The sequence below is a fragment of the Pleurodeles waltl genome, chromosome 10 (genome assembly GCF_031143425.1).
Source record: "Pleurodeles waltl isolate 20211129_DDA chromosome 10, aPleWal1.hap1.20221129, whole genome shotgun sequence".
Taxonomy (NCBI): domain Eukaryota; kingdom Metazoa; phylum Chordata; class Amphibia; order Caudata; family Salamandridae; genus Pleurodeles; species Pleurodeles waltl.
In genome coordinates, this window is record NC_090449.1 from 166,775,402 (window position 1) to 166,802,059 (window position 26,658).

The following is a 26,658-nucleotide window of genomic DNA, read 5'->3' on the forward strand; positions in this document are numbered from 1 at the left end:
AGGGTTAATGCCTAGCGTTACTGTATGTGGTTGCACTGGGCAGCATGTGCTGGGTTTATATTCAATGTTTGTATAACAAACTGTATTAATAGTCTGTATATTGTTGTAAGCTCTATATATAAGCGGCGGACCTCAGCTACCGCTAAGTTTGCTGCATCAGGTTGTAGTGTATATGTGGCCAACAAAGGCCAGGTCGGTCCATCATTGCTCAGAGGACCTAACCTAACATGTAGTATGGTATGTGGTAGGGCGCTATCAATCCAGTTATTATGGTCTTGATAAGATAAATGTATTTCTAAATATGCATAAGCTCTGTATTGTGCAGGTGCTTTTGCAGGTGTATAGAAATGAAATGTATTTGTTTTCCCATCTGCTTCTGGAAAAGTGACCCAAGAATAAAATAATTCTGTTCTGTAGGCTGGATGTGCCTCAACAACAAATGTAACTGCCCCCACCCCCCCCCGGGCCGTTAGCGCATTTGCCAATAAATGTGCAGTAAGGTGAGGACTCATATTTACTGCAATTGCTACCCATTGTGGGTTCGTCATATTAATGGTATTTATTTGTTCAGAGATAAGCATACCAACTGGGGATCGGTCCTTTCAAGATTCAAGCTTCTACACCCTACAGCTCAAGATAGGTCCTACATACTTAGCTGAGGAAGAAATCCTCAATACCATGGACATTTCCGTATATAGTATTGAGGTGTCTTTAGCCTTTAGTGAGATAGAGATACTTAGGAGGATACGAATATTAGTGCCTGACCAAACGTTGGCGGCGCCATGTCGCATAGGTTTTCACTATGCTAATGAGGCTACTGGATTTGGGCGGCAGAATCACATGGGTTATAGGCACTGAATACGATGCCACACCAGGTGACACCTGTTGGCCTAATCTGGGTTTTCCAGCTAACTAGAAGTGCCTCATCTCTGGCCAAGATGATTGTGGCAACCGGGCTCATGACAAGAAAGACTCCTCGGGGGAATCGTGGTAAATCAGATCTCATCCCTTTCTCTCAGTTACCAAAGTCCCACATGGGTAAAGACAACAGAGGCAGAATATAGTTCAATAAGGATTTATTGAAAAAAACTGCATCTTGGATAAAACAGCATGGATAGCAATAACTAGGAAGATAAAGCACAATAAAAGCAAGCATGTGACTAAAAGAGTAAAACACAAAAACAGACCTACCGTACTGTCAAAATAGGAGTGATCTATAATCCTCCTGCCTACGCTATGTGTGAGCACAGCATAATAAGCCTAATCCGCCCTTCAGGTTTCCCCCTGGGAAAACATCATCCCTCATACCTGGAGATGGAAGCCTGTAGTCTAGAGAGACACCCTCCCAATGTAGTTCAGGGGTTCGGCCGCATAAGCAAGCAGCTGTAGTGAAGCAATCAGCACTCAGCATACAGTCGTAGTCATCTGGCTGGAATCTCCCTCTAACGTGTTTGGGACGTAGGAGTGTTTTTATAATAAAACAGCTGACATTCTAAGAAATGGTCCCCACGTATGAGTGTGTTTTTTCTGTTAATGTTGGAGACACAGCATACGATGTTTGTCGCAAATCCTATGTGACTGTAGCCTTGGAGAAAGCACAGTGCCTACTAAGAACGTAATGCTTTCCTAGGCGAAAGGACAATGTGATAGAGAAAAATAAAACAGCACTACAGCAAACAAAACGGCTATTGCTAGAGAAACAAAGCAATGCTGAATAATATGTGTCTAGGTGAAAGTGCACAGCTGCAGGCCTAGTTAGCTAAATTAGCGTATATAATATATGGCTAAAATAGCTATCCAACAGTGGCCAACATACAGGTTAGGTTCCATACTCTTCTCTCTCACCTTTACTCTCTGTCCTTTTTGTTCATCTCCGATTTTCTCTCTTCCTCACAGTCCTCCCTAAACCTTTTTTTTTTTCTTTCTCGTGTACCACTGTGAGGAGGATGCAATTTTTGCACAGTATTCTTCTTATATATTTATTTTTCTAATGCATTACAATCCATTTTAGTGATGGAAAACAGCAGTAGAATCTCTTTGTTTCACTGAGAAAAAATTGTTGCCTGGCACGTGCCACAGAAACACAGCTTTAGGGAGTCTTTGAATTCCCCGTGCAGTTCTGAAGAGGAACTACTATGCTTAGTGTTAGACCTGGCATTCTTGGCGTGGCCCCCCCCCCCCCCTGCTTTTCTGCCCGCAGACATCCTGGTTTTCTGATTTATTTTTACTGGCCTTTTGGAATCTGTATACTTTAATATTGCTGACTATTGCTAGAGTGCAGATGGTCACATTGCCTTCTCCACAACTGGCATATTTGATTTCCTTGTAAGCCTCTAGCAAAATGCACTATATGTGCTCAGGGTCTGTAAATTAAATACTACTAGTGGGCCTGCAGCACTGATTGTGCCACTCACTTCCGTAGCCTTTCAATCATGTCTCAGGCAGCCACTGCAGAGCCTGTGTGTGCTGTTCTTACACTGCCATTTCGACCCAGCAAGTGTACCCACTTACCAGGCCCAAACCTTCCTTTTTACTACATGTAATCCAACCGTAAGGTAAGCCCCAGCCATCCCCATGGGCAGGGTGCAGTGTATTTAAAATGTTGGACATGCACTTTTAAGTTTAACATGTCCAGACAGTGAAAATCTCTTACATTCATTATTGCAGTTGGTACCTCAACCGTAGGATAGCATTGGGATTACCTTAAAACATCTTTTAGTTTAATTTCCAATTGGAAAGAAATAGGCATACGAAGTTTGACTCCCTGGACTCACAATGTAAAATCACTACATAAGTGAAGTCGGATTTTAAATTGCACTTCTGAAAATGCCACTATCAGAAAGTTGGCATTTCCCTACTTTAACAATGTGTGCCTCTGCCTGTTGCTGAATACATGTCTGGGGTAGATGGCAGCTGGGGTTTGTGCATTCCCACTAGAAAGTCGCACACTAAGGGAGCTTGGGTGTGGCATTTGCTTACTGATAGCCCATCACCAGGCTGATGGGACTTCCTGGGCTAGATGGGAGGGAGGAGCGGACACTTACTTCTCAATAGGGCTGTGCCTCTCGTGACACAAAGAGTTACATATCCCCCTGTTGACTGTATAGAGCGGGGGAAGGCAGGGAAGGGACATTGGGGACTTCAAAGGAAGGTCTAGTAGTTTCTCCAACCTTTCAGAACCTGGGCATCAAAGTATAAATAGTGGACCTCAAATCCCAAAAAACTGTTTTCACATGGAGCCCTGGGGAGACTCTGCAACTACGAAGATCTATGCTGCCAGGAGCCAACAGCAACTTAGCCTTTTGCTATGCTATGATAGCCTGCTGCGCACTACTTACCATGCTATCAAGAGGGTCTGCACCCTAGTATTGTACTTTGTGCGTTGGCCTGCTGCCTCTCGAGGTGAGGAAGGATTGACCCCGCCCGCAACATCTTCTTGTTTCCCTAGAACCGCCAAAAGTCAATTCCAACGACCGTGCCATACCCCGCCTCCCAGAGCCAAAGATTGGAGCCAACTGGCAGCAGAGCGGCAACCCACTGGACCTCTGCCTCAGGCCGCTGGGTGCTCTCTGCCGTTATGCTCTGAGGGCCTGGGATCTCCCAGCGATGCCGTGCCTCGGGCCTGCCCTACCTGACAGCCATTTTGAGACCTGGCTCCCTGGCCGCCAGTGTAAGGTTTAAGTGCGAAGTTTGCTGTGGCTGAAAAAGGAACCTCGGCTCACTCCACCTGAAATGACACGGGACCCGCAGCGGAGATCACCCCAAGGACCCAAGCAGCGGCACTCACCTTCAGCTCCAGACCCACCAGATTGTTCAGGAAACTGCTCCCAGTCCCCCAAGGTGTCAAGGACAGCTGTAGACTGTTACAGCACCCAGCATCTCGAAGTCCCAGAGCACTGGTGAGCACTACCGTAACTTTATAAAGGGATCGCAGCATGTTTTCCTTTATCTTAAGGCTTGATCACAACACCTTTCCCCACTCTTCAATCGCATGAGGACGAACGCCATACTATGCGCTCGCACTATTTGGGACACTTTTGGGATTAGAAACCCTCCTCTGTCATTGTGGGAAGTATTGATAGTAGGCTCATCCGCATTATTTACCAAACTCTTATTGGTCAGACCCATCCTGCTTGCTAATCTAACTTATTCACATCGGCATAACCTTTGATTGGCTTATTGGATTTCTGTGATTTTTGTCTTGTTTTAATCAGATAAATATTTTCTACTTTTCTAACCTAGTGCTGGGTCTTTTTGTGGTGTCTTTCACAATGTTACTGTAATTAAGTTTTGCACAAATACTTTAAACATTTCCTCTTACATTAAGCCTGACTGCTCTCTGTCAAGCTAACAGGGGGTGAGAACAAGTTAATTTTGGGAGTGTAACTGACCTACCCTTACTAGGAGTGTGGCCTCCACTTGGACAGGGTACATACCACTGCCAACTATATACCCAATTTCTAACACTGAAGAACAGTGGCATGCCAGCAGCAAATACTAGGAGTCCAGGGAGAACCTCCTGGATCAAAGACAAAACATGGATTACATTCATTTGGCAACTTTCACCCATCCATACACTGCACAAACATACACAAGATGAGATCAGAAACCTCTAACATGGAATGATGACGAAAACTAGGATGGGAGGGGGGAAGGAAAGGGGGACACTTTCTATCTTTTAAAGGAGTTACACCTTTAATGCCAAATTCCAATGCTCAAGCACCATATATGAGAGTAAAAGAAAAGTGACCATGCTTTGTAACCATGCAAAACTAAGGAATAGCGTTTTCTTAGAATTCAAGAGCGTACACTGAAGATATGTCTTTGTTATATATTAATATGCAACCCTTTCACTACATGTTGCCCCCGGGGAGTTTTAGAAGAGAGCTTGCTAGAAATGTGTCTCCACCAGAAAAGCATAGACAATTAGGAGTTTGCCACTACTCAGCTAGCCACCACTTCACAGGAACAATATAATAGACAGGTCCTCTTGAAACGGAATTGGAAATGTTGTAATGTAATACTCCGCTTCGGGTTATTAGCCCCTTTCAAATCCGAACACAATTCCTGGAAACCATTCTCGGATTTTCTAGTAATTTCTTTTCACAGGAAAGGCAAGACATTATTACATCATTTTGTCGAATACTCTGGCGAACAATGCATCCCAACGGTCGCATTGATGAGGGGGCAACACATTAGCAAAGGTCGGCATTGTGAATATTCAACAGGCTCTCGTTTGAGCACATTCGAAACTGTTCTGTATTCCAACACGTGATACATTTATCTACACCGCTGGTTGCCATTTTGCACTCTCAGCATAGTTCTCCATGTTGCAGTTTGCATATTAAGGAAGGCTAGCCACCAGGTAACAAATGGTGCACAACATGTACAACCTCAAACATGGTGGGGCTAGCAACTACGAGTTACCACAAAACCCGAATTGAAAAAAAGGAAAATGCCTGGATGCCTCGGCTGGGTTTCAAGTAAACAGATGGTGCCAAAACTGGCAAAGTAACTAAGTTAACTGGGCAAGAGACAACGGGGTGCACCAAGAGATGCCAAATCCTAAGAGAGCAGAGGGGTAAATCCAGCCCTCTTAGAACAGCATTTTAGTTCTACAAATATGTTAACATTGTTTATTTTACTTGTCCTTAGAATACAACATCTATCAGGTACAGCATAATCATGGGCATTCACAATCAACCATACTCTATTTCATATTTGAACCTCAGATACTGGAAGTGAAGTCATTGTTGGGAAAGTTAGGGCACTGTCAAACACATACATGCAAGTTCATTGGCACAATTCCCAAATAAGAAACTGCCATGCTAGGCCCATGGAGCTCTATGTTCCAATTACACAGATCACCTCAAATGGGTGCCACAATGGCATCAGTCTGAATTCTATGTACTATAGTGCAAGAGTCATTCAGATAAAATCATCAACTGAGTGAGATGGGCTCCTTCATAAACACTTAGGGCCTCATTACGATCAAACGGATTTACTCCATCACAAACATGACGAATATCATGCCAGCCATATTACGATTCCATTATATCCTATGGAGATCGTATTATGAAGGGCAGAATATCTGTCATGTTTGAAGCACAGTATTCTATCAACCAATATCGTAATCAGGCCCTTAGTCAGAGAACTCCGAGGCTGGCTGGTATTACATTAACATGGAAAAAACCCTCAGCACCCTTAACACATGACGGCACTCTAGATCTCTTAACATGTTCCAGCATTCAGAAATGCAAATCCATGCATTACAGCAAACTTGCTAACTATGATTACATTGGTTTTCTGTTTATAGACCACTGCAACTGTTAATGAGATACTAAGACTAGTGCTTTAGTTGACTTTTTGTTTATACTGTGCTGCTGCATATTCCCCTGCTCTTTTTCTTTTTTTGTTTTTTAAGAATTCAGTTGTAGAAAAACAATGTGGTTTCCATGTACTCCGCATTCACACATCTTTGAATGAATGAATTAAATCAATTTACAAAGCTTTAACAGCTGCTCCAAAACTGAGTGTCTAAGCGCTGAGTGGCAACTCGCAGCAAGGAGAATTAAACCGAGGAGCGATCAGGAAAGAAGGGTCTTCAGAAGTCTCTTGAAGGAAGTCTCTGATGTGGCGCATCTAATATGATCGAGTAGAGGATTCCAGAGATTTGGGGGCAAGAAAGGAAAGAAGAACCCTCTTGCTCTGTTTTTTTAATCTTGGGAATGCCAAGCAAGTGGTGGTTAACTGAGCCTGCGAGGGAGGTACCTATTGATTTTGTCACGGATATACGACGGTCCTTTCAACTGAGTGGCCTTAAATGTTATTTTCAGGGCTTTAAATATTCTTTTCTTGACGGGAAGCCAGTAGAGGCTTTTTATGCCAACTAAAACAGATTGCCTTTTAAGAATGTTCAGCATCTGTCTGGCTGCCTCATTTTGAACCAGTTGAAATCTGTTGAACAATGCTAGTGGAGATTCCAAAAGCAACACGTTGGCGTAATCAAGTCTAGACGTGATCAATGTATGAACAATTACCTTCCGGGTATGTTTTGGCAGGAATTTGAGAGTCGATCTTAAAGTTTTCAACATGAGAAACAGACTCCTGCAATAGTGATAACCAAAGGCTTAAATGAAAGGGCATTGCCTACCTTGACCCCAAACATTTTCGAGTTCAATTTCAGAAGGCCACAGATAGGTCAGATCTAATATGGAAGGGGAGCCAAATATCAAAATTTCTGATTTTTAAGAGTTTAAACAAAGAAATCTTTTGTGCATCCAATCTGCAACTGCAGATAAACAACCCTGAGAATTGTCCAAGACCTACGTGTCAAGGTGTTTAAAGACAAACATCAACCGGGTGTCATTGGCACAAGACACCACAATGAAACCCCATTCCATACTGACAAGGGGAGGCAAATAGATATTAAATAGACACGGGCTCAAGGGTGATCCCTCTGGTACTCCACGGATGACCTCTCAATACCCGATGTAAATGGGGAAGGGGGACTGTTTTCTTGCAGTTGGAAAGAAAGGATTCATTTAATTTCCACATGGTGTTGGCAATTCCTACTTTTTCCAATCGAAGCAAGAGAATGTCATGCATCACCAAGTTGAAAGCCGCCGATAAGTCTAACAAAATTACAATGGTAGCTGTGCCCAAGTCGAGGCAGGATTGAATAAACTCAGTCACTTCTAGCAGTGTCGTCTCTGTAATGAATCCAGATCAAAACCAAATTGCGAGGGATGTAGAACATTATTTGCCTCAATAAAATCAGTAATCTTGTGATTAACTACAGATACTTCTTCCTGCTTGTGGGAACATGTTAGTAAGATCGGTATATAGGTGGCAGGGCATGAGGGGTCCAAATTGGGTTTTCATTTTGTTTTTTGTTTTTAAGAGTGGAAGGATCAAAACCTCCTTCCCACATGCAGGCACTGAACCAGGTTCAAGGGGAAGGTTAAAGAGAGTGTTAATCTGTGGATTCAAGGACTGAGAAGCCATTCTCAGAATGCGAGGCAGGCAGAGGTCCAGCTTTGAGGCAGAATGAGCTTTTAAGATATGGCTCTTTGAGTTTTTTAAGTAGATCTTTACAAAGGTGGACATTTGACTGTTCAGCTTTTGGAAGGTTGGTCCAGGAGTGGCTGGCCCAGTATCTTTGGTATTTGAGAATTTTGAATAAATACTAAACACCCTGTTGTGAAACTAATCTGATAGGTTGTCAGCGAGTTCCTGTGAAGCAGGAGTAAATGTTTTTGTACCGAAGGACTTATCATCCTTGCATACTTTTTAAAATTGTCAACTCCTTGATTTCTGCTTCGTTAATTTGTTCTGTGAATAGAAAAGCTTTTTCTTTTTTTCATTTTTTTTCCTGAACTGTTGATAGCAATTTTATAACCAAGTTTGTCTTCCTCCAGGAAGTTGCATTACCATTTCTTCTATAGAGCTTTACACTCTTGCTTTTCAACTTTAAGTGAAGCAGAGAACTAGAGCACAGAGGTAGAAGACCTTTGGTTTTTAATTAATCTCAGAGGTATTATATCGTCAAGAGTGGCCTGAGATTAAAATTAAAGGGAGATGCAGCTGACTTAATGTCTACAAGTCAGTTAACCACCATTCGTGAGCATACCATGTTTAAAATGAAGTAATTCATAGAGCACCACAGGTGATAAGGAGATGACTTCAGCTGTTTAGGGGCCCGAGGGATAGGGAAGGGATAGGTATCTCTAAAGTGAAGTGAACTAGAAAGTGGTCAACCCAAGCTAGAGAGACTACAGGACCAACTCCTATAATGGACATGTTAGAAAAAATTGAGTGTGTGCGTCCCCACAATGAGTAGGATGTTTAACTCAGTTTAAGTAAGCTTTTTTGCAGCCTTACATCTGTGATCATCAACATGTAGATTGTGGTGACCTAATACCACAAAGATCTCATTTTGAAGACAAAGGGGCATGATTGCTGTGGACAATAAACCACCCAACTTAGTGTCAGGATTGGGGGGAAAGGTGTCACAGAAAAGGCGAAGATGTCTCAAACTTTAATAGGGAATGAAAGGGCCTCTGCACTTTGTGCTAAATCCCGGGGCTGACTAGCGCAGAGGAAAGTGGGCCAATAAATAATGGTTATCCCCCTCCCCATTTTGCCTACTCTAAGTGGGAGACAGAGTAGCCATTAGGACTAACGAGGAAAGATTGGGTTCTCAGCAGGGATTGAGCCAGGTTTCGGAAAGAAAAACAATATCCCAGTAATTATCCTGTAGGATGCCCCAGATCTCAACTTTAATTTTAGAGAGGCATCTTTTGTTGATCAAGCATGCTTTAAAAAGATATTTTTAGGCTACTCAGAATTGGGGTTTAGAGAACTGTCAGGGTTTAAGGAATGGTCAAGGTTTAGGTCTATGCTACTTATGGAGATTGGGGAGGGGCAGGAAAAGAATAGCCCGAAATAAGGGTCCAAACAGGAGAATGTGAACACCTGGGTGGCTGCCTTTCTAAAAGGGCCTCTTTATTGTAAGATATCAACATTACCGGGACAGAAGGTAAATGGGCAACATGACTGGCGTTGGAGCAGGCCTGGCGCAGATGGGTTTGCCTTTGACGTGCCAACATCGTGCCCCCTGAGAGTGACCCCTGCACATCTGCACCTATATCCTCATTATATGGGCAAGGTAGGAGAAAAGTCTTGCCCCTTCAAAGACCTAAAGCGGGTGGAAGAGGCGCTCTAACTGACTCAGTTATTCCGCCATGAAGAGTCTGCTTGCAAGATTGAAAAACAATGTATCTCAGCCCCCCAATAAAGTGATGTGTGCACTAACAGAAGCATGAATAGTACAAATAGAAAACAATAATGCTATTACAGCACAAAGTTTGAGCCACCTAAGTTAACAAATGCTACAGAAAAGTAAAAACTGCGCTAAATTTAAAATAACAAAATTAATGGACGGCTTACTACCACCTGGCACGTCCGTGCTTGTGTCCTCATTATATGGAGGAGTTAGGAGATAGCCCTGCCTCTTCAAAGAGCTAGAGCAAGTAGAAACAGAAGCAGAGCTCTAACTGACTCAGTTTAATATATCTTTATTACAAGTCGTCATTAAATTTGAAAAGAATACAAAAAAAGTATAGAGTTAATACTGGAGTTAGAAATATTCGGAGCATTCAAGACTTTTAGAAAAGAAATCCAGAATTGGTGGAGGGTAAGTCAATTTGAAAATGTCTTTGAGACTGCAAAACACACAATGAATGCAACTAATTATCTTTACTAGTTAACATTTTATAAGTTTCATAGTAAGTTACCGTTGTGGGTGCCCAGTCAAGGCCATATACAAAGCAGTATTTGCAGTACAGTTCATCGAATTCTGGAAACTGTAAAATAAAAAACAGACATTAATAATATATAGAATTAAACATATGAAATAGTGAATAATAGGGATATTTTTCAATGAGGGTTTCTGAATGACATCAAATAGACAACGGCGTAGCTCGAGTTGTCTATGTCATTCTAAACCTCCAGAAAACATTTGTTGCCCACTTTTTATTCATGTATAATTTCATGCAATATAGGACTCTCAAAATCATCTGTTTTAGTTTTCAAGAGTTTTGCAGAGGCAGAGACATAATAGGGAGCCATACATAACACAACTTCAACTCCATGTCCCAAATATATATATTGGTTACAGACACCGCAGCACTCAAAGGAGTTTGTAGATAAATAAGTTCTTCAGTTAAGTTGTTACGGTAGGTTCTTTTATTAGAAGACATCGACATAAGTCCATCGAATGATCATCATTCCATAACCACAGCCATCGTATTCAATTGGATGAACATTGTTCCATAGGGAAGCCAACACATGTTTCGTCACAACAGGAGACTTTTTCAAGGCTCTAGGAGTAAGCACGGTTTCTTTGAAACACCACGTCTACTTGTGTGTTGGATATATGAGGGTTGCTGGTCTCTGCCCTAACGTGTGTACCGGCAGAAAGGTGCGTTTGCTTGCAGACCAGGTGTCGTGGATTTAATTGTCAAAAAAGCGACTGCGCCCGTCATTGGAAATGTGCTTTCATCGTGGAAGCGAGGAGATACAGATCTCCTGCGTGTGTACAGTACACTAGAAGAACTGGAGATTCTGACTTCTAATACGCCTTGAGCTAACCAGAAATGAATGGGGCACCTCCTATACTGAATTCGTGAGTAGTGCCTTACACAGTTTGAATTTGCTGATGCGGCCCTGAATCAATAGGGTCTGGGGTCTGATTGCATTAATCTGATTTTTGGAAAGCCTTGGAGTCAGGAGTGGACGGAGCCGTTAATTACATATGAACTATCGAAGTGGAACACTCTTTGGCACGGTAATTGTTATGGAACATGTGGGCCTTTAGGACAGAATTTGGGATTGCTATCGGATGTGGTAGAATGAAATGCAATGATTCAACACAACGTTACAAATAATTCTGTGGATTAGCATATTAATATAAACACTTGAAATTAACATTTTACGGAGACTTGCCATGTTGCAATTATTTATGGCCTTCCAGACCCACAATGCAACATATGGAATATATGAATGGCAATTGAATAAGGCCTCTGTATGGAGTGACTTTTTGGATATTAATTGGCGTGATTTGTTATCAAGGTGGCCATTAACAGCAGCAGATTAAGTCTGTGTTGAAAAAAACGATATGTTTGTTTTTTTGCAACTACGAAATGTGGATTATTGGTGTGGCACTGGCAAGTGTGAATATTTTTGAAATAACGTGCCTTAACGAAGGGGGAAGGTTCCCTCACCATCTGATATGAGTTTTAACTAATTACTTCGGAATGCGGTCTATAAAACCTGACGTGAGGAAAGATTCTGGGGGACAGATGAAATCACTTGATAAAGACGTAATGTCGAAACGCGTTGTGAGGTCTGCGAGATCCGATGCTTTCTTAAGAAATAAATGACACTTTATTTTACAGACTCCAGGAGTGCCATGTCTACTTGTGTGTTGGATATATATATATATATATATATATATATATATATATATATATATTTCCGAACAAAGCGAGCCAAGAATTTCGACGCGCACTAGCAGCTGGTGCAAGGCAGGAGAGTTGGCTGAACTCTCGAAATATATGAAAAACAAAAGAAATGATTGCCACGCACTTCGCTCAGCCACAGAATAAATTTAAGTGGTTTATTCGGTGCAAAAAGAAAAAGAACAACGCGTTTCGACTATGCAGTCTTCTTCTTAGTGCATGGCAATCATTTCTTTTGTTTTTCATATATATATATATATATAAAATAACTGGCCTACATCCACCCAGCCCACCACCATCTGTGCTATCTTCCCTTCTACTCTCTCAAAGGTGTGCCATTTGCCTTCCATCAGAGGACAGTACTGCACTGACGGGCCCTCAGAGAACCCTGCCACAGCAGTCTAGAAGTCCTTTAGGACGTTGCAATAGTGGGCAACAACCTTTCCTACCCACTGTTGCTACATCACAGAGATTTAGAGTCTGGTGTTCACACTAGTGGCTCTAAGTGAGAGCCATACAAAACATATAAAAGTATAAATGGGTAACTAAATTATGGGGATGTTTCTCGCCAAGGGTTTCTGGGTGACACCAAATAGATTTTATTTTAAATATGATCTCTTCACAAACAAGAGTTTTTGCAGGGAAGCGCAGTAAGGTGAATTGCTGCGCTGCCCTGCGCCAACATCCCATAAATGTGGGCCAGTGTGTTCTGTTGTGGGGTACTGATCATCGCTTCCTTCCTCTTCCCCTCTCCTCCCTGATCCGTTCCCCATTGCAGCTTTCTTCGATTCCCAACCTCTTATATTTCTTCCTCAGTTGTCTAGCTACTTGCACTGGTGAGTGTTGCTTCCTTGCGCGCCCCTCTTCCGTCCTTCACTGCCTTCCAATCCAGTGCCCGCCTGGCTTCCTCCCTCCGTCCCGCGGCCCATTCAGCCCATCGTCGCTTGATGCCTCACAGCTCTAGCGCTAAATACTGCAATAGAGTTGTGTGTACCTGCTACACAATGTTTTATGCACCAACGCTATGGGACAGAGAGACTGTTGGTGGCCGAGAGATGAACTCCAGTCTATTTTCTGCTCTGCTACCTGTGCTGTGTACAGCACCCCATACCATCAGCAACATTTACCACTTCACAGAGACAATGTCATCCAACGGCCTTCCTGTTCCTAAATGGCTGAACGGGAAAACTTCCCATAACATCCCTAAGATAGAGTCCAGCAAACTAACAGAGACTTCTGTGTGGAGTATGGAGTACCCTTAAACAGGCAATAAAACCCCGACATTTTAACGTGCTTACAGAAGAGACAAGTTACATTGTGAAGCGAATATTTCCAGACTTGTCCCACCTCTGTATGCCCGCATCTGCATCCCAAGTGGGCTAAAGGAACGGTTAAATGGGATTGCTCTTATGGAAGTTTCACATGGACCTACTGGAGTTCAACATTGGAGTCCCGTCCTCATCCGGAACAGGTTGATTTTAACGTTTCACTTACCTGCTCCCAGTAAATAACAGTTAGGTTTTGGCATGGAGCAGGGAGCAGCAAGAGACACCAACTATCCCCCCAAGAGTCACACAATTTGCTCAAGTAGAACTGACAACATCAGTTCGAAGGTCTCCTGGTTCAGATGTTTGCAATGCAGCCACCAGAGCAAACGTAAATGTGTTCCAGGAGGTAGTCGCAGTATTAAATATGCGGGGGGGACATCAGATGGATAAAATAATCAAACAGTGGAAGTTGGTGTTAGTAATGTGTGTTCACTCCAAATGCTCTTTGGGTTTTGTTTAACAGAGTGGTGGCCCAGTGGCCAGTGCTGCTGACTTTGGGACTGGGCAACCAGGTTCGAGTACCAGCCTCATTTCAACATCCAGTGACTCTGGTCAAATGATTTAATCTTGACATTAACAAATAAATCTGATCAATGCAATACAATTTGGTGCTCATGTTAAGCTCCCTAATGGCCTTGGCCGAGTTCGCTCTAATCTATTTTACATGCTATTATGGAAACAGAGTTTATCCCCAATTATTTCAAGATCCTTCCCTTTGAGAAGTTGTTATTGCACCTAAGATAGATGCACGATAAAGTTTTCATCTACTCTTGTCATTAGCCTACGGGGGTTCTTTACTGGAATAGAAGAACACAGTAGTAAGGAGCTCAGATACAAGTTAATGTATTATAGATGAGCATAGATGTTGTTGATAAAGAGGTCATACTCAGGCCTATTCCAGAGAAAGGATAAGATTATTTTCTCATAGCAACCTCTTGGAGAACTAAACTTTTAGGATGAACTGAGGAGTTTGGCGATTGGATAAAATTACTAACCAGTTCTTTAACTAATTGAGACGAAGCTCTACAAAGCAAAATATTAAGATAAGGTGAAAAAGAAATAGCTATCTGGGATTAATCGACCACTATAGCCTACTGACCAGACATTTCTGGAAAGAGTTTTTCTGATAATATAATTGAACGATCCATCAGAATAGCCTTACAATTTGCAGCTCCAGATTGGGCTTAAAGGATTTTAAAAGTTTGGAGACAAAATTCTGGGTTAAATCCACTACTTGAGAATAGGCTTGTTACCGAGGTAAAGGTGTGATGATTTTTAACACCAGGTGAAAGGAGACTTGATATCTTTGAAATCTCCTATTACATGACCCCTTTCAGGCCTTAAGGCACGTTAGTGACTACGTTTTTTTGGCTTTTAAAATGAGCATTGTGACACCCAACTACGCTTGCACAAAAATTCTTGTGAAAACTGTGAAGTACGACAGGCCTAAAACAATAAAGCAATGCCTTCAATATGCAAGTTTATAGAACAGTTACTCGTTGTATCAATAAAACATTGGTGATATCTGTTTCCCCTTCTCCCAAGAACATTTGTTATGAAACCAATTAACAATAAAAAAAAAAAATCCTTTATTGGCTTACTGTAGTCCAGCTCCAACCACGACCCTGGGTGAAAAAAACACCAAGCAAAGAGGTCTCAAGCCTCAGCAGTCGTTGCCTCCTCCACCTGCAGCAGTTCTAAGGGCTCAATGTTACTATCTTCAGTTAATGAAACACTGATTCCTGTCAAAATGCATACAGCATCAAGACGCGAACCAATACAGAGAATCAAGGAGGGACAGATGTGTCCTGACACTCCACAATCATTTGATGAATCTACTTCTATGACCGCTGCTGTGCAAAAGAGAAGAGCAGACCACACAAGCAGAAGGGTACGAATATGACTAGCTGCTTCTGCAATAAAACAGAAAAGACAGCACACTCACTCATTCACTGTCTCTTCCCATTCATTTGTACTCCCGTTTACTTAGTTATTCTCATTCACCATGACTCACTCACTCGCATACTATCACTCACTTTCTCACACTCATTCATTCTCCAGCGGTGGCTCCTCCGATCCCCCCGGCTGGCTCAGGGCTAGCAGCTGAAAAAGAAAACAATATTTTACTATATTTTTGTTTTTCAGCTGCTGGCTGAGCCAGCCTGTGCAGGTAGGGGTTGGGGCGGGCCATGGGAAAGGACAGTGGAGTGCAATTAACTGTGCATGTCTATTTGGCCGGCCATCTGAGGCCGGTATAAACAGACATTCACTGTTAGGTTTCTCCAACCTGGCTGTGTATGACAGCCGGGTTGGAGAAACAGCACAGACTCCCTGTGCCTGAGCGAGCAGTAACCAGCCTACTCAGGCCAATCCCCATACTGCTCTCATGCTTGTTAATAGCATGAAAGCAGCGCAAGGATAGCACAGGGAGTCTGGAACTGCTGGAGCCAGGAAGAGGAGCACAAGGCGGACGGCAGCACCTGGTAAGTTCTGTTTTTCTATTTTATTATTAACTCCCTCTTGGGCGCTTCCCCGCCCATGCCCCCCCTCCACCCACCATATTACCTTTAACCCCTTTGCTGCCAGACCTTTTCCCCTCCAGGTACCAGGCCTTTTCTGGGCTATTTGGGGCAGCTAGCGCTTAGGCCCTCATAACTTTGTGTCCACATATGCTACCCAAGGCAAATTTGCGTCCTTGTTTTCCAACATTCTAGGGATTTTAGAGGTACCCAGAGTTTGTGGGCTCCCCTGAACGAGACCAAGAAATTAGCCAAAATACAGCGAAAATTTAATTTTTTTTCAAAAACATGTGAAAAAGGCTGTAGAAGAAGGCTTGTGGTCGTTTCCCTGAAAATGGCATCAACAAAGGGTTTTTGGTGCTACAATCACCAGCTCCCCAGCTTTCAGGAACAGGCAGACTTGAATCAGAAAACCACATTTTTCAACACAATTTTCGCATTTTACTGGGACATACCCCATTTTTACAATATTTTGTGTCTTTAGCCTCCTTCCAGTTAGTAAAAGAAATGGGTGTGAAACCAATGCTGGATCCCGGAAGGCTAAACATTTCTGAAAAGTAGACAAAATTCTGAATTCAGCAAGGGGTCATTTGTATAGATCCTGAACAGATTTTCTACAGAAAATAACAGCTAAAATAACAAAAATATTGAAATTAAGGTGAAAAAAACAGCCATTTCTATCCAAGATTCACTCTGAAACTTTTTCCTGTTATCTCAGATTTTTTACAGCAATACCTCTGCTGGACTCTTTTGGTTGCAGGATATATAGGGCTTGTGGGTTCGTCAAGAACCCTAGGTACCCAGAGCCAATAAATGAGCTGCACCTTGCAATGGGTTTTCATTCTATACCGGGTATGCAGCAATTCATTTGCTGAAATATAAAGAGTGAAAAATAGGTATCAAGGAAACCTTTGTATTTCCAAAATGGGCACAATATAAGGTGTTGAGAATCAGTAGTTATTTGCACATCTCTGAATTCCAGGGTCCCCATACTTGCATGCAAATTACAGTGCATTTCTCAAATAGACGTCTTTTTTTTTTACACACTATCTTACATTTGCAACGCAAAAATGTAGAGAAAATAAAGGGGCAATAACACTTGTTCTTCTATTCTGTGTTCCCACAAGTCTCCTGATAAAAATGGTACCTCACTTGCATGGGTAGGCCTACTGCCCGCGACAGGAAATGCAACATGGACACATCACCTTTTTAGATTGAAATCTGATGTGTTTTTTGCAAAGTGTCTAGCTGTGGATTTTGACCTCTAGCTCAGCCGGCACCTAGGGAAACCTACCAAACCTGTGCATTTTTTTTTTTTTTTAAACTAGACACCTAGGGGAATCCAGGATAGGGTGACTTGTGGGGCTCTCACCAGGTTCTGTTACTCCGAATCCTTTGCAAACCTCAAAATTTGGCCCAAAAAAAAAACACTTTTTCTCCCGATAAAAAAGGTACCTCACTTCTGTCGGTAGGCCTAGTGCCCGCAAAAGGAAATGCCCCAAAACACCATGTGGACACATCAAAATTATCAAATAAAAAACTACCTGTTTTGCGGTGGAGGGCAACTGCGTTTTTGGTCCTGGGCTCAGTAGCCATATAGGGAAACCTACCAAACCCAAACATTCCTGAAAACTAGACACCTGAGGGAGTCCAGAGAGGTGTGACTTGTGTGGATCTCACTGTGTTTTCTTACCCAGAATCCTCAGCAAACCTCAAATTTAGCTAAAAAAAAAGAAATATTAAAAAAATAAAAAAAATAAAAAAAAATAAAAAAAAAATCACATTTTTCCCACATTTCTGTGTGGGATCACCACACCGGGACAAAGTTCCTACTACCCAATGTTCCCCTTAGTCTCCCGCTAAAAATGATATCTCACTTGTGTAGGTAGGCCAAGTGCCTGTGATAGGGAAGAGGCAAAAACATGTCAAAATTGAGGGGCGACCGAAGAGGGTCCAAAAGGGCAGATCCAAAAAAATAATAATAATTAGGCTGACAAGTGGGGTAGAATTTTTATCGGTATAGATGAGACAATGCTGGGTGGTAGGAATTTTGTGGACTCCTGCACATTCTGGAAGGTTCCATCACAAAAATGTCGGGAAAATGGTGTGATTTCCAGCAAAGTTGGAGGTTTGCAGGGCATTGTGGGTAAGAAAATGGTGCGGGTGCATGTGAAGCACAACACCCTGGACTCACCCAGAAGTTTAGTTTTCAGATGTGCCCAGGTCTTGTGGATTTTTTTACATGGCAGCGTCCCAAAGTCCAAAAAGTGCAGCCCTCACTATTCCATGTGGGACGATTCTGAGAGTTAGACAAGCTCTCAAGGCTCAAATGTAAAACCAAAATACAAAATAATCAAATGTCCTCTTGCCTGCCGTGGGATAAGATGTTTTAGTGTGCGGGGAATGAGCTGAAAGACTGTTACCCCCTTCAGTTGGGGTGGGGCATAACCATGCCCACACTGGTTGGTAGCCACCACCCCACTATTTTTTTTTTTATTCCCTGGCATCTAGTAGGTTTTCTGCCCCCCGGGGAGTGAATCGGGGGTTATTGCCCCATCTGCCCACCAGTGGACAGAACAACTTTGGCCCAATTTATTTACCCACACCCTTGTTTTTTTTAAAAAAAGATCTTCTCTGGTCTCTGGTGGGCTTTCTGCCCTCCTTGGGGGCAGATGGGCCTTCCAAAAATAGGTTGATCTGCCCCGATGGGGGGCAGATATGGCCAACAGTAATGTGCCCCCATGGGGATTGACCCTTGCCCAAGGGGCTACTCTCACAAACAAACCACACAGATACACACACACCAATCCCTGGTGCCTATGTGGTTGCTGCCCCCCAGGGGGTAGATCGGCCAAATAGAAATAGGCCGATCTGCCACCTAGGGGGCCAGAAATGGCCTAAAATAAATTCCTGCCCCAGGGGAGCGACCTTTGCCTAAGGGGTCGCTACCCTTTCATGAAATTGGCGCAAAAAAAAAAAAAAACCCTGGTGCCTAGTGGTTTCTGACCCCCTTGGGGGAAGATTGGCCTAATAAAAATAGGCCAATTTGCCACCAAGGAGGACAGAAATTACCTAAATATAATTTGCCCCGCAGGGGAGCAACCCTTGCCTAAGGGGTCACGCCACTCGTCTGAAAAACAAAATCAACAACAAAAAAATTAGCCCTAGCGCCTAGCGGTTTCTGCCCCCCCTGGGGGCAGATAGGCCTAATAACAATAGGCAGATCTGCCCCCGGGGGGGGCAGAAAAGGCCTTGAAAATAATTGCCTCCCTGGGGAGCAACCCTTGCCCAAGGGGTCGCTTCCCTTATGCCAATTTCCCTTTTACAATTTATCTCTGGTGTCTAGTGGGCATTTCAGCAGCCGGCTGCTGAAATGCTCTGAGAGACATCAAAGAGAAGGAAATTCCTTTCCTTCCTTTTGAAGCCTCTCAGGCCCCCATCACATGATCAGAAGAGAAATTCAAAGCATTCTCTTCCGATCTGCGCTGCTTTCAGGGCGGAGGGGTAGGCCTCTGATGAGGTCAGTGCGCGTTTCTGCACTGACGTCATCAGGCGACATTTGGAGGGCTGGTGGGGGAGGGGTCAGGGATGAAAGGGGAAGCGATTCCCCTTCCAGCCCTGCCATTGGGGGGGTGGGGGCGCAGCCCTTGGGGGGAGCGCGGGGTTCCCCAGAGGGCTAGTACAAGGACGTAATGGTTACATCCGTGGCACCTCAGTGCCACACCACAGGAAGTAACCATTACGTCCATGGCACCCAAGGGGTTGAAATGCATCGATCATTCTCACTTAGTCACTCTAACGCAGGTTTACTCTCACTCAATCTGACTCAACCACAGATATGCACTTTCATTCTGTAACTCACACACCTTTACTCACACATTCACACAAAGATAGGCTGACAGAGTAATGTACTGATACACACATTTCGCCACACACCCTCACTCACATGCATGAACACATTTTGATGCACTTTTGTTATGTACAACAGATCCCATTTCAGCTCCCGGTGCCGGTTTGACCCTCCAGAAGCACTGAAGCATGACACTGAAACCTAGAGCCAGTGAAGTTGCAGTTATCAGCTGTTTGCCTCTCGGTTTTAAAATCCACTCTTTTCTAACTCTGTGTTGAGCTGGGAAAGGCTTAAGTTACAGTTGTGTGGTGTTAGACTTCGCATGCTTGGCGTGGTCTCCCCTAACTTTTTGCCTCGGTTTCCCAGGTTGCTGATGTGTGCTGGACTCTGTTTTACTGTTTTTGATACTCTGGGCACTTTACCACAGCTAACCAGTGCTAAAGTGCAGGTGCTCCTGCGTAAAATGTTGGCATAATTGGCGATCGATGATTGACATATTTGATTCACTAGTAAGTCCCAAGAATAGTGCACTAGAGGTGCCCAGGGCCTGTAATTCAAATGCTACTATTGGGCTTGCAGCACTGGTTGTGCCATCCACATTAGTAGCCCTGTAAAAATGGCTCAGACTTGCCACTGCAGTGTCTGTGTGTGCAGATTTAAACTGCCAATTCGACTTGGCAAGTGTACCCACTTGCCAGGCCTAAAGCTTCCCTTTTTATACATGTAGGGTAGGCCCTAGGTAGCCCCATGGGCACGCTCTTATGTATGTTAAAGGTGGAACATGTACTGATGTGTTTTACATGTCCTGACAGTCAAATACTGCCAAATGCGTTTTTCACTGTTGCAAGGCCTATCTCTCTCATAGGTTAACATGGGGGCTGCCTTTAAATATTATTAAAGTGCAGATTCCCTTCAAGAGCAGATAGAAATATGGAGTTTGGGTTCTCTCAGCTCACAGTTTAAAAATACATCTTTTAGTGAAGTTGGTTTTTGGATTGCGAGTTTCAAAATGAAATGCCACTTTTAGAAGTAGGCAATTTCTTGCTTAAAATATTCTGTGACTGCCTGTTTGGTGATTCCCTGTCTAGGTCAGTTTGCAGTTGGGCAGTTTGCACCTCTCCTCTAGACAGTGACACGAAGGAAGCTGGGGTGTAGCCTGCATATCGTGATAACCCATTTGTGCAAGGAGGGGAGGGAGGAAGGGAGTAGTCACTCACACCAGAAAGGGCTGTGTCTGCCCTCACACAATGCAGTCTCCAAACCCCTGGTGTGTGTCTGGGGCCTTGCCTGGCCAGGGCAAGGCAGGATCTTTCAAACAAGAGAGACTTTGCTTTGAGGTTTACCAACTTCAAAGGCAGAAAGGGGTATAAGTAGTGGACCCAAAACCCCTGCAAATCAGATTACTTCAAGGATTCAAGAGGAACCTCTGCCTGGGGAAGAGATGACGCGCTGAGGAGAAATGCTGCCCTGGCCTGTGACTGTGCAGAGCTGGGCTGTCCTGCAGTTGCTGCTTTTGCCTGTGCAAGGAGACAGAGACTGGACTTTGTTTTGAATTCCTGTTTGGAATAGAGCTTGCCTCCTGTTTTGAAGCCTCGGGGACAGCAAGAGCTTCACCACCCAGTTCTGAATCTGCCTGCAGTGGACTCAAGCTTGCCAGAGGGTGCCATTCCAGTTCCTGGGTCCCTGGAGCGGGATTTCATGGAGAAATACAATAACGATGCAAGAAAACATCATGTAACTTCATAAAGGACGCTGTTGCCCAGAACCACGATGTCGCCTGCCACAAGGCCATGTAAGTCGCAGAAGTGTGATGACCCTGATGACCCTGTAGGCTTTGCGTTGTTGCAGCCGCTGATCCCGCCCGACTTCACTGACTTCGGAGCGTCGTAAGTCTGACGTCCGTGACATCCAACGCCAATGCAGCACCTGTGGCCCTGTGACATCACCGCAACCTTGCGAGGTTGCCCCGCAGCATTATGAGTTTCGCTGGACTTCGTACCTGCTGGAACCAAGAGAACAACTTTGTAACCGATGCCACTTCACCTCCACCACTCTGTAAGGACCCAACGCCGCTGCGCGACACCTCTGCCATTCAGCCCAGTAACACTGGAACCGACGCCGCATTGGATCCAGCGACGCCTCGGTCCCCTACTTTTCTACTTGTTTGCTGAGGTACTGTACCTGGGGGTCGAACTCCGTAAATGGCACCAGTGGCGTCGCATTGTAGGAAACTACTCAGTCACAACGCCGCTTAATACCAGCTTGTATTATTTGTGCCTCTAGGCACTATTTTTGTGCTTTAAAGTGCTAAATTCCTTTTTTTTTTTTTTTAACTGTGTAGTGTGGATTTATGTCGTATTGTGTCTGGTTTATTTACATAAAATATTTACTATTTTTCTAAACGTGTGTTGTGTCATTTTGTATTGGTCCACTATATTACTGTGTGTGCTTGTACAAATACTTAACACATTATCTCTGAAGTTAAGCCTGCCTGCTCGAGCCAAGCTACCAACGGGGTGAGCAGGGGTTAACTGATTTACCCTGATAAGAGTGAGGGTCCTTGTTTGGACAGGGGGTAACCTGTCTGGCAACCAAAGAACCCATTTCCAACAGGTGGCCTGTAGCTACGGGCAATACAGTGATGTTGAAATGCGTCCTAAATGCCAGGGGCACTAAAATGTTTCAAGTCTGCGAGTCAAAGGACTTCATAATGTATCTGATGCCGCATGGTGCAGGTACCTTTATACGCTTTTGCAAGCCACCATACAGTCCCTGAGGCTGCTACTCAACGCAGGGTCGGCATTTTGTTAGTATACCCATAGCAAATAATATGCTAATATTTATTATTGATATAATAAAAGAGGGTCGAGAAACAAGGAGTCCTGGCTCCCATAAGAGTGAGGCGCCCTTAATGAAAGATTGTTAGTGTCTGAAGAGTAAATAGTATCAAAGAGAACATGGAGGCTAGTTGAAAGGGGCCCACAAAGACCAGTAGGATTGGTACAGCATGACCAATGGTGGTGGGGGAAGAGTGCTGGATGTTTAATCGTGGTAAACAAGAGGTTGGAAAATATCTAATGGGTTACCCATGTCTGTTTGTGAAATGTTCAGTAGAGCACCACCAGCCCCCTGCATTTGTCCATGCAGTGTACCCAAAGGATTCATATTGCCTCCCCTTACTTTCAACTTTTACATGGAGTCAGTGGTATATTGAAGACAAAGGGACATCCACAAGCTGAAGAAAAGAGATGCCATAATGAAGAGCAGCAGAGAACGCTGAACAATGAACGGCAATGGCCTAATATGATGAGTGAGAAAGCAGTTCACGTGGACAACCAATGTAGTAGGTTTAATACTATCCACTGGGAGAGGAGGACATGAACGAATCATGGGAAGAGCAGACCAACGAGGAATGGAGAGGAAGAGCAAAGCAAGTCTAAAGGAGGTGTAAAGGAGCAGCATAGGACCTATGGGTGGAAGAATACTGGACATGACCAATAGTGGGAAGACGAGAGGAGAGCATCACTAATTGGGAGAGAAGAGAAGGGTGCATGGGGGGAAAATGAGGGAAAGACCATAAGAGGGAGAGCAGAGCATTATTGACCAACATGGTGAAGAAAATTGCTTGCAAGGAGCAAATAATGACCAGGAGTATAACGGAGCAGGGGTGACAAGGTAAACAGGAGCACAAATTATCCATGATATCGCATGACGAAAAGGAAGGGAGTACAGTGAAATGTAAACACAGAACAGTACTAGATAATCAGAAGGTGAAGATGATGATAGAGTGAACTTTGGTGTAAAAAACGATGGATTTAGGCCTAGATCTCTGTACTGGGGTGAATGTTTGACATTATTCAGCATTCCGTCCATCACTTGTTCTTTTTGCATTTGTCGCCCTAAGTGGGAAAGGTATGCCCAGGCGTGGGTCCTGTGCTTCCCATGCCGCTGGATTCAAGCTAGCCTGGCTGATGAGGGGTGAAATCCCGAAACCAGTCCTAGGATGTTTGTGTCCAGTCCAGGGAAGACCTGGCCTGGCAGTTCGGGCTGGACTGTTCCCATGGGGAATAGGGTAAAGACTGATTTGCATATGGCTGGGTCCAAACTGGAATGGCATGGGCAGCAAAAAAACGATGGATTTAGGCTCAGATCTCTGTACTGGGGGTGAATGTTTGACATTGTTCAGCATTCCGTCCATCACTTGTTCTTTTTGTAAAAGAGGAGGGACCTTTGAAAGACAGTAGATATTTTGGAGTGCAGAGTATGGACATTTGGGAGTGAAAGAAAAGAAATACAGGAAAGTGACATGGGAAGGATACCAGAGTCAGAATAACAGCAGGTGACCTCGTGGACTTTGGAGAATGCCCAATTAGGGCACAATTTTTTTTTAATCTTAGTTGAGAGGGGTGGAGCTACCCACAGAAAGGGTTGGGCTCTAATTAAAGAAGGATTCTTATTAATCTTCCTGTCTTCTTTCTGCCACCACATTGGCGACGAGTTGCTGAAGCCCACTGGTTACTGTGTTTGCTGTGTGACATACAAGTCACTTCTGTGGATTTCTCCAGCTATATGCAACATCGGTTATCTTTTTGAGCTTGTAATATCTTTACAAGTGAGGAATCAATTGTGAAAGGTTTCATCGTACTACTGTGAATCTGTTTCTCTTCAACAATATTTGTTTATTTTCTAGTGTGCATACATAGTGTGTGCGCCACCTACTGCCTACTAGCGGTAATGCAGCTCATTGCCAGGCACTTCAACACTGCACATTTTGTCCGCGAATTGATACACATCGGTGAAACGTATAACCAAGGATGTGTTCACTGCTTCTAGAGCCAGTACTATTATTACATCATAATAGTTGTTGCAACAATATGCCTTCGGAAGTACAAGTGTGAATACTGCCTCAGGAACGTATTCGGCTTTTATGACTCAAGACTATCATGACTAATAGCCTTCACAGCAACAAACAGATTATTTTTCTCTTCAGAAGTTTCAAACCACTTTAACACCACCATTATTTCTTAGTTCTCTTCTGGTTCCATTTTATCAGCCATCAATTCATCGCATGATGTCATTATACAAGCTCGGATAATGCCTACAAAAACATTTTCTCCGGTACACTAGGATCACTAGTATTTTTAAGAATATATTTATTGGGTGTTACAGCCACTGACTTTATTCCCGCATCACTGCTTCAGTTTAAAGCATGGTTGTGCAGTTTGGTAACTCTGCCTCATTGACGAGACCTAGGCGGGCCGCAGCTATGGTCTTCTCCCGCCACTGACGTCATCCGTGAGTGGGGACCCAATCGGCAGATACACCTGGAGATTATGGCGCTGCAGTGGCGCATTTACACGGAAAGCTGTTCTGCGTCCTCCAGGGAATGAGCCTGCCCCTCTCGCAGCTTCTCCCGGAGACACTGATGCACCCACGCTTCAGCGAGTACGCAGGAGTGAGGTACCCAGGGTGTTGGCCCCTCTAGCTTCTGCCTGCAACTTTTAGCAGGTTTCCTCCTTTCAAGGCCGAGCACATTGCGTGATGATAGCGATGGAAAAAAGGTAAATACTCCAAACTCCCCAGACAGGGAAAGATGAATCGGTACACCAAGGTCATGGCCCCCAGCCGAGTCAGGCACAGAGAAAGACACGTTGCTCCACAATGCAACTATAGTGCATGCTAGCCAGTCATCCCGTGATCCCGTGAGGCGCTGGAAGGAAAGATAGGAGAGGTATGTTCAGAAGTCTCCCTCCTGCGCAAAGACTTATGTAACAATTCCAGCAGGGTGACAGTGGCGGAAAACAGACCCTTGGTGGTGGAGGACATAGTCCAAGACCTTAAGGAATGGGTAGGTAGAGGGACTCCACGCCACGAATAACGAGGTAATTCGCCATCATAAAAACGTGAAAATTGGCCAAGGAGGAATAACCTTCGCTTTGTTGGCACTTTTAGAGGCGGAGGGGGCTAATACAGGGATGTTCTTGACCAACAGGCTGAAAGGCACTCTCCCCTAGGACCACTTCTCTGCCTGCTTTGTGATAGAAAGGGCACACGGGGCACTAGGAGGCAAGCCACCACCAGGGGCCCCACCTCAGCCCACAATTCCGAGATTTCTCAATTTCCTGGATCATGACATGATCCTTCGAGAGGTTTGCCGCAAAGGGGAGCTACAATACGAGAACTCAAAGATCATGATATTCCCCGATTATACACGGGAAGTACAACAGCAATGTCGCACCTTCAATTCCGTGAAGATAAAATTGAGGCAGCCAAAGCCCTTGAGGTTGCAATTGTAGCCGAGCGCCGGACAGCAGGAAGCATGCCTCTTTGGCACAACGCCTAGGGAGCTCCTGAACGCATTGAGAGACCTTTCTTAAAGTTGTTTTTTACCTTCTGCTTTTAAGGTATTCCTTCTTCATTAGTTGTGGTTTGAATAATGGATATTGGGAGGTGGACTATAGACTTCTCCATATCTCCTTTCCCACGATTGTTCTAAAGTAATGTGATTAAGTGTAAAACGGCGACAGCCGGATGTTGGGGGTGGAGAGTGATGGGTGGCTGGGTGCGGAGTTTAGTTGTTTTGGTTTTTGTTCTGGTTGCGGGAGTTCTTGGAGGACACACATAGGCACCGCAGCATACTAGCACTAAGAGTCCACATCTCACTTGCATACAATTTTACGATGCTCTCACAAGGTCCTGACTAGCCCTTCAGATTGCACTGGCCTTTCAGTACTAACCTGGAACATCAATAGCCTGGGGAATAAGATGAAGAGCGGGATTGGTGGCACAATACCTGAGACAGTTGCACTCAGACATAGTTCTGTTACAGAAGAAACACTGTTACGGAACGCACTGCCGGTTCCAGGGGAGGGGGCCATGCATTACACTGGCACATGCAGGATACACCTCCAGGTCCCGGAGAGTGGCAATCCTAATTG

General features: G+C 44.1%; 1 protein-coding gene across 3 annotated transcripts in view; it reads right to left on the reverse strand.

The window, feature by feature from the left end:
* B9D1 (B9 domain containing 1) overlaps window positions 1-26,658 on the reverse strand; it is a 409,768-nt gene that overhangs the window by 360,520 nt on the left and 22,590 nt on the right. For all 3 annotated transcript variants that reach the window (XM_069210124.1, XM_069210126.1, XM_069210125.1), the window contains exon 2: window positions 10,299-10,367. In XM_069210124.1, coding sequence (XP_069066225.1) covers window positions 10,299-10,367 — 69 coding nt within the window. The remainder of the gene's footprint in view (window positions 1-10,298; window positions 10,368-26,658) is intronic.